At 44.7% G+C, this 12,869-nt stretch overlaps 1 protein-coding gene across 19 annotated transcripts in view; it reads left to right on the top strand.

Moving 5' to 3' along the window:
• Positions 1-12,869, top strand: part of TEN1 (TEN1 subunit of CST complex) — a 23,934-nt gene extending 11,065 nt beyond the window's left edge. For 18 of the 19 annotated variants that reach the window (XM_069542212.1, XM_069542205.1, XM_069542216.1 and 15 more), the window contains 3 exons: positions 506-602; positions 4,154-4,311; positions 12,524-12,869. In XM_069542212.1, coding sequence (XP_069398313.1) covers positions 511-602; positions 4,154-4,311; positions 12,524-12,645 — 372 coding nt within the window. In that variant the 5' untranslated portion in view covers positions 506-510 and the 3' untranslated portion in view covers positions 12,646-12,869. The remainder of the gene's footprint in view (positions 1-505; positions 603-4,153; positions 4,312-12,523) is intronic. The other variant, XM_070289217.1, reaches the window with a different exon arrangement.

Here is a 12,869-nt window from a genome sequence, read left to right as displayed (position 1 = left end):
AGCGTTTTCATACTAGGATGGCAGAGGTCAGTAGTGACAGAAGTCATATTACTATCTGCCTTCTACCGACCCTTTTAGAGGCTTGAGGAGGGAAACGGTTGCATAGGAATTAGAGTGGGAATAATACACTCTCTGAATTCCCAGGCGGCTCAGTGGTAGAGAATCCTCCTGCCAATGCAGGAGACACAGTTTCTATCTATCCCTGGGTCGAGAAGATCCCTTGGAGAAGGAAGTGGCAACTTGCTCCAGTATGCTTACCTGGGAAATCTCATGGACAGAGGAGCCTGGCTGGCTACAGTCCGTGGGGTGACAAAAGAGTCAGACTCAACTTGGCGACTAAACAACGACAAATGCACTTTCCACACAGATCTATCAAAAAATCTTTTTAAATTTAAAACATCTTCCCCTGGAACTAGCTTTTCAGATGTTGCTGGTCTCACGTCTGTTAATCTCGATCTCGTGGTTGGCTTATCTTCAAAAGTCCATGCCTACTATTTGGTTACAGGAGCAATGATGCTGCCCAAACCTGGGATCTATTTCTTCCCCTGGGAGGTCAGTGCTGGCCAGGTTCCTGATGGGGACACACTGAGGACATTTGGCAGGTGAGAATGTTTTTCTTCATGTGGTGTGGGGGGGAGTGTTTAAAAAAAAAAATTGAGTCTTTTAATATATTTTTAAAATTATTTTTAAATTATATGTTTTAAATTATTTTAAAATGATTTATTTTATATTTTAAATTTATTATATTTTCAAAATTGTTTTAAAAAGCAAAATTCTTATAATTTTATCTAATTATTTTAAAAATACTAAAAAAATCAATGTATATTCATTGTAAGAAATGTTGATAAATCTGTAAACGTGTAAAGAAAGCCAGCAAAAATCACTGACCATTAACCTTTTGTTGATTATATGCTTTCTCATGTGTGTATGTATATGTATACGTGGGTGTATATACACACAATATGTGTATAAACATATATACTGTGTTAGTCACATATTTCAGTGCAGTGTTAGTGACTCACTCGTGTCTGACTCTTAGCAACCCCATGGACTGTAGCCCACCAGGCTCCTATGTCCATGGAATTCTCTAGGCAAGAATACTAGTGTAGGTAGCTATTCCCTTCTCCAAGGCATCTTCCCAACCCACTGATCAAACCCTGGTCTCCTGTATTGCAGGCGGATTCTTTACCTTCTGAGCCACCAGGGAAGCCCTAGTCACATATTGCTGGGTAACAAATCGCCCCCAAATTTAGTGGCTTCAAATGACCACAAAAGTTTATTTTTTTTCATATGTACCATGGGTCAGGAATTAGGAAATGGCTTTGCTGGGTGGTTCTGGCTCAGACTGGCTTTGAAGATTGTAATTGAGATGTTGGCCAGGGCTGCCAGCATCTGAAGGTTGGCATGTGGCTTGAGGATCTGATTCTACAGGGACTTACTCACATGTTGGGCAGTTTTGTGCTGCTTCTTGTCACACAGGCTCACTTTCTCAAAAATATGAATTTCAGTATATGGCTGCTTGAAGGTCTTCATAATCTGGCAGCTGACTTTCTCCAGAAGGAGTGACTCAACAGAGCCAGCAAAGATAAAGCCACAGTGTCAATGACCTCATCTCAGAAATCACTCTAACTCATCTCTGCAATGTTTTCTTGGTTACACAAGTCAGCACTAGTTAGGGTGATAGGAGGTTGCACAGGGATGTGCATGCCAGGAGATAAGAATCACTGGAGGGATTTCCTTGGTGGTACAGTGGCTAAGAATCCACTTTTCAATGCAGGGACACAGGTTTGATCCCTGGGAGGGAAACTAAGATCTCACATGTTGCAGGGCAACTAAGCCTGAGAACAGGAAGAGCCCATGTGCCGAAACAAAGACCCAGTGCAACCAGAAAAAAAAAAAAGAATCATTGGGGCCTGTCTTGGAGACATATCAGTTCAGTTCAGTTCAGTCACTCAGTTGTGTCCAACTCCTTGCAACCAACCCCATGGACTGCAGCACGCCAGGCCTCCCTGTCCATCACCAACTCCCAGAGTTTACTCAGACTCAATGTCCATTGAGTCGTTGATGCCATCCAACCATCTCATCCTCTGTCATCCCCTTCTCCTCCCACCTTCAATCTTTCCCAGCATCAGGGTCTATTCCAGTGAGTCAGTTCTTCCCATCAGGTGGCCAAAGTATTGGAGTTTCAGCTTCAACATCAGTCCTTCCAATGCATATTCAGGACTGATTTCCTTTAGGATGGACTGGTTGGATCTCCTTGCAGTCAAGGGGCTCTCAAGAGTCTTTTCCAACAGCACAGAATCAGAGCAGGTGTGTGGAAATGGGAGTCTACCCTCCCCCATGCCTCCACCTCCAAGAGCTTGACTGCATGAAGTACTTTGGGGACTGGGTGGCCCCAAAGAAGAGTGATGGTTAGGAGCATGGATATCAAACTTATTAATGGGACTTTTCTGGTGGGTTCAGTGGTTATTCTTATGGAGGTTAAAAAAAACCTTGATCCCTATCCCACAGCACACACACACATGAATTATTCTATCAGTGTACAAGATATTATCATCAGTGTACAAGATAAAACTATAAAATTGTTTAGAAGAAAATAGAAGATCTTCACATATACCTTGAGACAGGCAAAGATTTCTTGGATTCAGAAAACAAAAGCCATAAAGGAGAAATAATGAATAAATTTGGACTTCAACAAAATTAAAAGCTTCTCATCAAAAGATACCATCAAGAAGATTAAAAGGCAAGCCACAAACTGGGAGATGTTTGGGAGTGATGTGTGTATGTATATTGTATATATTCAACAAATGATTTGTATTTGGAATATATGAAGAACTCATACAATCCAATAATAAGAACATAAAGAACTTAATTTTTATTTATATATTTTTTATTTTGTTGGCCACACCATGTGGCTTGTGGGATCTTTTTTCCCTGACAAGGGATTGAACCCAGGCCCTCAGCAGTGTAAGTGCAGAGTCCTAACAGTTGGACCACCAAGTCCTAATAAAGAACTTAATTTTTAAATAAGTAAAAGATTTCAACAAACACTGTCAGAGAAGATATCCAGATCACAGATAAACACATGAAAATGTGTTCAACATCATGCGTCATTAAGGAAATGCAAATTAAAACCACAATGATATGGTATCTCATGCTCACTAGAGTGGCTAAAAGACGGACCATATCAAGTGCTGACAAGGATTTGGAGTAACTAGAACCCTCATACATTGCTGGGGGGAAAGTAAAGTGACACCACCACTTTGAAAAATAATTTGGCAGTTTCCTTTAAACAGACAGATTGACCATGTGACCCAGAAATCCCACTTGGGTATTTCCCCACGAGAAATGAAAACATGTTCAGCACAAGTTCATGAGCAAACTAAATCAGCTGGTCAATGGATAATAATAATGTATTAGTCCATTCAACAGAGTGCTAACAAGCAATACAAAAAGGAGCAAGCTACTGATTTATGAAACACATAAATGGGTCTCAGAACCATTATGCTGAATCAAAGAAGCTAGACACAGAAGGATACATGCTTAATGGGGTTCCATTCACAGGAGATGCTTAAGCAGGAAAACTCATCTGTGGAGACCAAGAGCAGATCAGTGATTGCCTGATGTGGGAGATGGGAAGACTGAGTTCAAAGGGGCACAAGGGGATTTTGGGGGGTGATGGAAATGTGCCAAAGCTTGACTGGGGTTCTCACTTGCACAGTGGATACTTTTATCAACAGTCAATGAACAAGTCCCTTAAATTTTTTTTTTTTTATATAATTTTTACATATTTGGCTGCCCTGAGTCTTAGCTGTGGCTCTCGGGATCTTTAGTCATAGCATGCAAACTCTTGGTTGAGGCATGTAGGATCTAATTCCCTGACCAGGGATCGAACCTGGGCCCCTGCATTGGGAACTCAGAGTCTTAGCCACCAGACCACCAGGGAAGTCTCAAACAGATGTCTTTTAATGCATGTGATTTATACTTCAATTATATAGACCAAAACAATGTTTTCTGTTGCTACCACTTCAATTTCTCTGATCCGAGCGGGGCTGAACATCTTCCCATGGACATCCTGGCCTCCCAAAATCTTTTGAACCTTGGGGTGATTCTGTCAATGGATGGGAATGATCCCATGTACCCTGACCTCCAGGTTGTGCAGCTACGACATGACCCGGTCCCAAGTAACCCTGATGGCTCAACTTAGATCTGACCAGCACCCAATCCTCGTCTGTACCAAGTTGGTGGAGCCATTCCAAGCCCAGCTGGGCTCCCTCTACATTGTCCTTGGGGAACTGGAACACCAGAAGGGTAAGCCTTGACCTCACACAGTCTTTTGGGTGCTTGGGCCTGGCGTCTAACCCCGCGTGAGTCCGTCATTGAAGTTAACATTCCTTCCAGATTGGTAGGGACTCAAGGGAAAGAGATGTGATCACCTTCCCAGTGGACCTGCCATAGGGACGCGAAAAAGCGGGGAGAGAAATCCTTCATTTCTGAAGGTCTAGAATGCGCCAGGCTTGTGGTTTGCTTAAAAGTTTTTTAATCTACTGACGAGCCCTTTATCTGAGTTATCTTATGGCTATTTCATAGATGAGAAAACCAAGACCCAGAGAGGTTGGAGTAAGAGGCCAAGAAGTAAGAGGGGCTAGAGTAAGAGGCCAGGAAGTCAGGGTGAGAGAAATAGAAAAGACGCAACCTGGGAGAATCTCTGTGGCATCGGGAGTAGTAGGTTGCAAACCTTTAAAACCTGGATGCTCGGATTCTTCGCCTCCCTCTCTGGCCGTCCGTGTGCCATTTTTGTCCTACGGTTTGTATAACATCTTGTATCTGGTTATTCTAGTTTAACATTATTTCATAAACATTCTTCTGTGTCTTGAAATTTTTTCTAAAGTATTTAATGGCTATATAATATTTTATAGATTCAGTTCAGTCGCTCAGTCGTGTCCGACCCTTTGCAACCCCATGAATCACAGCACGCCAGGCCTCCCTGTCCATCACCAGCTCTCGGAGTTTACTCCTCAGACTCATGTCCATCGAGTCGGTGATGCCATCCAGCCATCTCGTTCTCTGTCGTCCCCTTCTCTTCCTACCCCCAATCCCTTCCAGCATCAGATTAGATGTATATACTAATTCACACAGGGCTTCCCAGGTGGCTTAGTGGTAATGAATCTGCCAGCCAATGCAGGAGACACAGGAGACTTGGGTTCAACCCCTGGATCAGGAAGATCCCCTGCAGGAGGAAAGGGCAACCTGTTCCAGTATTCTTGCCATGGAAATCCCATGGACAGAGGAGGGCCATAGTCCATGGGGTTGCAAAGAGTCAGACACAACTGAGCACGCACACACACATGCACGCACTAATTCACACAAGCATTAGACATTTGCGTTGTTTCCATTTCTTGCTCTTATAAGCACGCTGTACATTAATTCATTAAAAAACTATGGTATATTCAGTTGGCGAATATTATACAACCATCAAAAATGATGTTATAAATGTATATCTATTGACATGAAAAGATGTTCATAGTATTTTTACTAAAGAAAAAGCAGTTTATAAAACAATATGTATCATTTGATCTCACTTTTGTTAAATGGACATTTTTGTACATACGAAAGTTTGAAATATTATTTACCAAAATGTTGAGAGTAATTATGTCTGGGTGGTAGAAATGTAGGATTCCCTATACTTTTATTAGCATTTTACAATGAAAATATATTGCTTTATAGCCTGGGGTGGGGAGCGGAATCCAGTTTTAAAAAATCTATCTCGATGTATATTAAAAACACTACAGTTAATAGCCCCGTGTTCTAATCTTTGTTCATTTTCTGATTATTTCTTCAGGGTAGTTTCCTAAAAGAGGAATTGCTCCATTAAAGGATATGTCTCTTGATTTACACTACCAACTTACTTTCTAAAAGTTTCAGTGGTTTTTAACTCTGGATGAAATGCACCAGAAGAAGGCAATTAAATGGAGCTTACTTTAATTATGTTTGGTTTAATAAAAGTTAATCTTTATTCAGGCTTAAGCCTTTGAGCTGAGTCCTTGCCCTCTTAATTGATTTGAAAGAAGTATCAGGAGAAGGGGTGGAATTGAGGACAAAGGACCTGGAATAAATGATTTCCACTTTGACCTCAGCGCACATCACCCGGGGCTCCCTCCTGTACTCCTGGCCCTGGCAGGGAGTCCTGGGGGCTCTTAGGAGTTGGAACTCAAAGGTCTGATCAAAAATACAGAGTTAGAGGTTGAAACAAAGGTGGGACCAGTGCCTGGAGTGGACATTTAGAATTATTTGTGGAAAAAAAAATGGAAAAAACTGGAAAGTCCAAATTCAACCCAAATAACTTAAAAAAATTTAACGTTTTCAAATCAAACATACACAAAAGTAGAATGAGCCTCCACGTACCTGTCACCCAGATTCAGCTGCTGCTGCTGCTACTAAGTCGCTTCAGTCGTGTCCGACTCTGTGCGACCCCATAGACGGCAGCCCACCAGGCTCCCCCGTCCCTGGGATTCTCCAGGCAAGAACACTGGAGTGGGTTGCCATTTCCTTCTCCAATGCATGAAAGTGAGAAGTGAAAGTGAAGTCGCTCAGTCGTGTCAGACTCTTAGCAACTGCATGGACTGCAGCCTACCAGGCTCCTCCATCCATGGGATTTTCCAAGCAAGAGTACTGGAGTGGGGTGCCATTGCCTTCTCCGCCAGATTCAGCAGAGATCCGCATTCCACTGGTCTATGTCTTCATCACCCACGTCCACTTACTGATTTTTTTTTTTCTCCCTGCATTGTGATGCACGTAGGATCTTAGCTCCCCAACCAGAGATTAAGCCCTCACCCCCTGTATTGGGAGCGTGACCGCTGGACCACCAGGGAAGTCTCTTACCTACTTATGTTGCTGGTGTATTTTAGAGCAAATCTGACATTGTTTCATTTATCCATAAATACTTCAGTGTGTATCTCTAACAAAATCACGATCACGCCCAACAAAATTAATAGCTAGTCCTTAATATACTCTAGGACATAGCTTGTCCCTGTTCATTCCCGTCCTTGGCCCCAGAATGGCTTTTTAGAAAAAGTTAAGTTGAAAAGCAGGAGCTGAACAAAATCCACGCATTGCCTCTGGGTTACATATCCCAAGTCTTTATAACAGTTCTGTCTTTCTTACTTTTTTATTTTTCTAAATGCCATTTATGGAGACCTTCGGTCTGGAATTAGTCGTTGGCTTCCTCCTCCTTGCATTAAACCTGCTCCTCCTTCCTTTGATTTTATCCTCAGGGAAAGTTCTTTAGTGAAGAATCATAGTGAATATGCGCAGGAGAAACCATTAAATTCTAGCCCTGAGGAAAGAATAAACCCAGGTGGCAGTTGTTATCACTGGAGGCTCAAATCTTTAAGTGGAAGTTTGTGGGGAATATGAAGCACAGAAGTCAGGCCTGCCCTGTTGATCCAACATTACAAATAGCTGACCCATCAATTGTGGGCCTCTGGTATAATGCACCAGGAGAACAAAGACAGTGCCGCCCTGATGTATTCATTTTTATTATTTTTTTTTTTTTTTACTTTCTAAAAATTTTTTTGTCCATGCCGTGTGGCCTGTGAGACCTTAGTTCCCCAACCAGGGATTAAACCCCAACCCCCTGCATTGAAAGTGAGGAATCTTAACCACTGGACTGCCAGGAAACTCCCTTGCTGGGCTGTATGCTTGACAAAAACAAACCAACCCAGGAAGCTAAATAGTCAAGCCAGCAGCTTGACTAATAATCAATATTATTATTATAATCAGTAATCCAGCAGCATTTTTCCTAGGCTCCAACTAGTTTCCCATTTCTCATTATTTTTCATCACAATCTGTATTTTTTTTTCTTTCCTAAAGAAATTTTCCCTCTGTTTCTAATTTCTGAGACATACAGACTCATCATTCGAGACTGACAGAGGAAAGAAAGACAACGGTGAGGACAGAGGGCAGAGTGTGGGCTGAGTTTTGCAGTGGCCGCTGACCTCAGGCCTGGGCTGGCATGTCTGGCCCCCGGCCAGGTCCAAAGTTCCCTGGAGACACAAAGGTCAATCAGACACAGGCCCTGCCCCATGGCAAGGTCTGCAGTTCTGAGGAGAGATAAGAGGCTGCCTCAGGTCATCTTTCTGAAATGTTTGCAGGCAAAAGAGAGAATGTGCCAGTATCTGCCCCCTCCAGCAGGCCTGGACACCCTGCAGGGCTCAGGGCTTCTGGCCCAGTGATTAAGGGGTGAGGACACAGCCTCACCTCTGCTCTGTTGCTCCGGGCTCTCATCATAAGTCCCACCTCTTCTGGTTTCCGTTCACCTGACTGCTGCTTCCTGCCCCTCGTCAGCCTTCCTTGTGTCCTCTCAAACCTTCATAATGTTATAATCCAAATGACATTTCCTTGCTCAGTTACCCAGTTCTGACATTCTGAGTTCTTCCGCAGTAAAGAATTACCATATTAAAGAGAGGAATGCTTTCCATGTTTGTACTTGGCTGAAAATTCTTTTTCCCAGGGTCTATAAAGCATTCGTTTGTTTTTATATTTTACTATTTTTGTTTTGTTTTTATTAATTACTACTTTTTATATTGTCACTATTTTATTTCCAGCCCCTTTCCTATGCTCTCGCCTCCTCTGGGATTTGCTTGAAACCTAGCTTTTGTCCCAGTCAGCAGTTCCCCTCCTGCCCTCCCACGTGGAGCCTCCCAGGTCACCCATGTCCCAGCAACCAGAGGTGGGGCCGGAATCTAGCCAGCTCTTCAAGTTTGTCGCCCACACCTCCCCCCCTCCACCTCTGCAGTGACCAGTTCTGCCTCCAAGCACCTCTACCCCATGCTTCCTCCACACCCAAAACCACCCACTCTGCCATCCGAAACTGGGTTCCACCCTCGGTATCTTTCTGCCCTCTGCCGCGTCACCACTGGGACCTGAAGACTTTGGACTCCATTTTCTCCGACCTCCTCTCCCTTCCATCTGGACCTTGCTATCATTTCAATCGCTTTCCTAGCAAAAGTTCCAACCCCTCACCTTCCATTGGTCCTTCTTGATTAAGCCCCAGTCTCCACCCTCTCCGTTCAGTTCAGTTCAGTTGCTCAGTCATGTCCGACTCTTTGCCACCCCATGGACCACAGCATGCCAGGACTCCTTGTCCATCACCAGTGCCTCAGGTCCATTGAGTCGGTGATGCCATCCAACCATCTCATCCTGTGTTGTCCCCTTCTCCTCCCACCTTCAATCTTTCCCAGCATCAGGGTCTTTTCCAATGAGTCAGTTCTTCACATCAGGTGGCGAAAGTTTGGAGTTTCAGCTTCAGCATCAGTCCTTCCAGTGAATATTCAGGACTGATTTCCTTTAGGATGGACTGGTTGGATCTCCTTGCAGTCCAAGGGACTCTCAAGAGTCTTTTCCAACACCACACTTCAAAAGCGTCAATTTTTCGGCGCTCAGCTTTCTTTATAGTCCAACTCTCACATCCATACATGACTACTGGAAAAACCATAGCTTTGACTAGACAGACCTTTGTTGGCAAAGTAATGTCTCTCCTTTTTAATATGCTGTGTAGGTTGGTCATAACTATTCTTCCAAGGAGCAAGAGTCTTAATTTCATGGCTGCAGTCACCATCTGCAGTAATTTTGGAGCCCCCCAAAATAAAGTCTCACTGTTTCCACTGTTTCCCCATCTATTTGCCATGAAGTGATGGGACCAGATGCCATGATCTTAGTTTTCTGAATGTTGAGTTTTAAGCCAACTTTTTCACTCTCCTCTTTGACTTTCATCAAGAGGCTCTTTAGTTATTGTTTGCTTTCTGCCATAAGGGTGGTGTCATCTGCATATCTGAGGTTATGGATATTGATATCCCAGCAATCTTGATTCCAACTTGTGCTTCATCCACCCCAGCGTTTCTCATGATATACTCTGCATATAAGTTAAATAAGCAGGGTGACAATATACAGCCTTGACAGACTCCTTTTCCTATTTGAAACCAGTCTATTGTTCCATGTCCAGTTCTAACTGTTGCTTCCTGATCTGCACACAGATTTCTCAGGAGGCAGGTCAGGTGGTCTGGTATTCCCATCTCTTTAAGAATTTTCCACATTTTGTTGTGATCCACACAGTCAAAGGCTTTGGCATAGTCAATAAAACAGAAGTAGATGTTTTTCTGGAGCTCTCTTGCTTTTTCAATGATCCAGCGGATGTTGGCAATTTGATTGCCACTGTCTAAGGTCCCACCTAACTGTTGATGTAGAAAGTTCACAAAGCTCCAGGGGTTCCCCTGGTTTCAAGGTCTGTTATCTCCTCTGGGCCCTTATCTCTCCCGGAACCTGCCTAGAATTCCTTCCACGTGTCTTGATCAGTCCCCTTCCCGCCCCCGCCCCAACCCCCAGTCGGCCACAGCTACTTTAGGCATTCATCTGTGACGTAGGAACCCCTACATCATCACCTCCCCTGTCCTTTCCAGTACATCTCCTCACCTCCTACATCCCACGTTAAACTGAGGCCGCAGCAGCAGTCTTCCCTATAATTATATACATTAGCGCCCTCGAGGTTGAGATGGTTAGATGGCATCACCAACATAAGCAAATTTTGGAAGACAGTGGAGGACAGAGGAGCCTGATGTGCTGCAGTCCATGGGGTCGCCAAGAACCTTGGTGCCTGAAGGACAACAACCACCACACCCATCAGTAGCTCCTTTCCTCCAGTCTGGGAGAGAGGAGGTGCCTTCCTGCCTGGGGCGCAGCGCCCCTGTGCTGTGATGAACACCTGCCCTCCTGCTGGGGCTTTGCTTGCTCAGCTGAACCCTTAACCTGTTACCACTGGTTCTTCCCTCCAGCATATAAAGCACTTAAGTCTCTTCTGTATTAAAATAATAGCAGCAACAATAAGCGGTCAAGTTTGGCTCTATATCTACCTAGCTATGACCCTCCTGCCTCCACAGTCAAACTTCCTAAAAGAAGGTCTGTTTTTTCCATATCATCCCTTCCTTATCTCAGACTCACACCTCAACCTTCTGGCTTCTGGTTGCTCTTTTATCAGCCCCTTTTCCTTTGCTGCAGGTTCTTTTTATCTTTACAAGAAGAAATTACCCTAAATGACCCTTTCTTTGGGTTCATCAACTCCTTTCTCTCGCCCCTGCTCTTCAGATGCTCTCCTTTTATTCCATTTATATAGACCTTTCAAAGATGGGTAGCCCCATGCCTACCTGATCTAGGCTTAGCAGCCTCTGCAATCCAAGTGCTGGGGCAACAGAAGCTGGTGACACACAGGTAATCTCTTGTTTCACATGAGTTCATCTTTAACACAGTCCAAATGTGTTAAAGTTTGAAATTTAGACAGTCAAAGCCTCTGAATTCTGCCCTTGGGCTATGCTAAATCAATAAAATGGCCTAGACTAGAAGGAAGGTTAGGTGTAGACTCTAACCACAGAATGCTTCTATCTCAAAACGGCATCAAAGACAGGATAATGTTCTAGAACATTTACCGTATTCATTGACGTGCTCAGAGAGCAAAGAGAACGTAGTGGAAACAAAAACAAACTGTTAGGAAGACAAACTGCAGATGTCCTTCCTGCTTGGTGTCACCTGGACATTGACAAAGCTTTCCATTGGGAAACCACAGCATCTGCTAGAAGCACCTGCAGCTGCATGTCCAGGGTGGGGTGATATGCCCCTATCAGGCTGGACTCTCCCCTTGGATTGATTAAATATGGGGTTCTCAGGACTTCCCTGGAAGTCCAGTGGTTAAGACTCCATGTTCCCAGTGCGGGGGGGAGCAGGTTTGATCCCTGATCAGGGAACTAAGATCCAACATGCTGTGCAACATGACTGGGGGTGGGGAGGGGAACAACAACTTAAGGAGCTTTATTAATATCATTAAAAGTCTTCTGTGTTTGTTGGGAACTGTATTCATTAAAAAAAATAATAATAATACGGAGCTACTTCTATGGTGGTCCAGTGGCTAAGACTTCACGCTCCCAAAGCAGAGAGCCTGGGTTCGATCCCTAGTCAGGGAACTAGATCCCACATGCTGCAGCTAGGAGTTTACACGCTGCACAGAAGATAGAAGACCCCATGTGCCGAAACTGAGACCCGGTGCAGCCAAATAAATAGATGAATTTGTTTTCCAGTGTGGGGTTCTCTTTGCCTCGATTCCCGTGATGCCAAGGGGCCCTCTGGTACAAATGGAGGACTAGGATGTGATAGACACCCTTCCTCAATCTGGGCCTTTGAGCCCTGCAAAGAAGCTGGCGGGAGTTAGCGTGACTAAAGAGGCGGGCAGCGGCCACATCTTTCTGGGCCCTCTCCCAGGAGAAGTGGACTTTTCAGGCCACCCTCCTAAGTTCCATGTCTGTAGTTTGTGGCGGGCCCAACAGTTCTGAGGCCCAAGTAGACAAATTGCCAGCATCGATCCTTCTCACCTGTGCCCTGTCAGACTCTCTGTCAAAACTCAGGACCGAGGATAAATTGAGGAGAAACAGAATGCAAGGATGTGTTGCTAACCCTGCCTGAGTCTTGGTGTCTGTTTCAGACGGAAGCTGCGTGGTGAAGGCCCGGGTGCTGACGTGTGTGGAAGGAATGAACCTCCCCTTGTTAGAACAAGCCATCCGGGAGCAGAGGCTGTACCAGCAAGAGAGGGACAGCGGCCAGTAGAGAGCAAACCAAGAGCTCCTGGGAGCACCACCTTCCCGCCTGGCCAGATGCTGGAGCTGCTGCAGAGAAGATGCAGGAGCATCCCCCAAGTGACAGCCTTTGTCTGGAGAGACGAGGGGAGGGGAGCCTAGAGCTCCGAGGCCGGGTGCGGGGGCTCTGGGCCTCGTGTGGGTCCTGGAGAGTTCCAGAATGTCCCCGTGAATAAAGCCTGGTGGTGTGACTGA

Source organism: Ovis canadensis, chromosome 11 (assembly GCF_042477335.2).
Source record: "Ovis canadensis isolate MfBH-ARS-UI-01 breed Bighorn chromosome 11, ARS-UI_OviCan_v2, whole genome shotgun sequence".
NCBI classification, from domain to species: domain Eukaryota; kingdom Metazoa; phylum Chordata; class Mammalia; order Artiodactyla; family Bovidae; genus Ovis; species Ovis canadensis.
The sequence above is the reverse complement of the archived record's forward strand: the minus strand, read 5'-3'. Positions and strand labels throughout refer to the sequence as shown.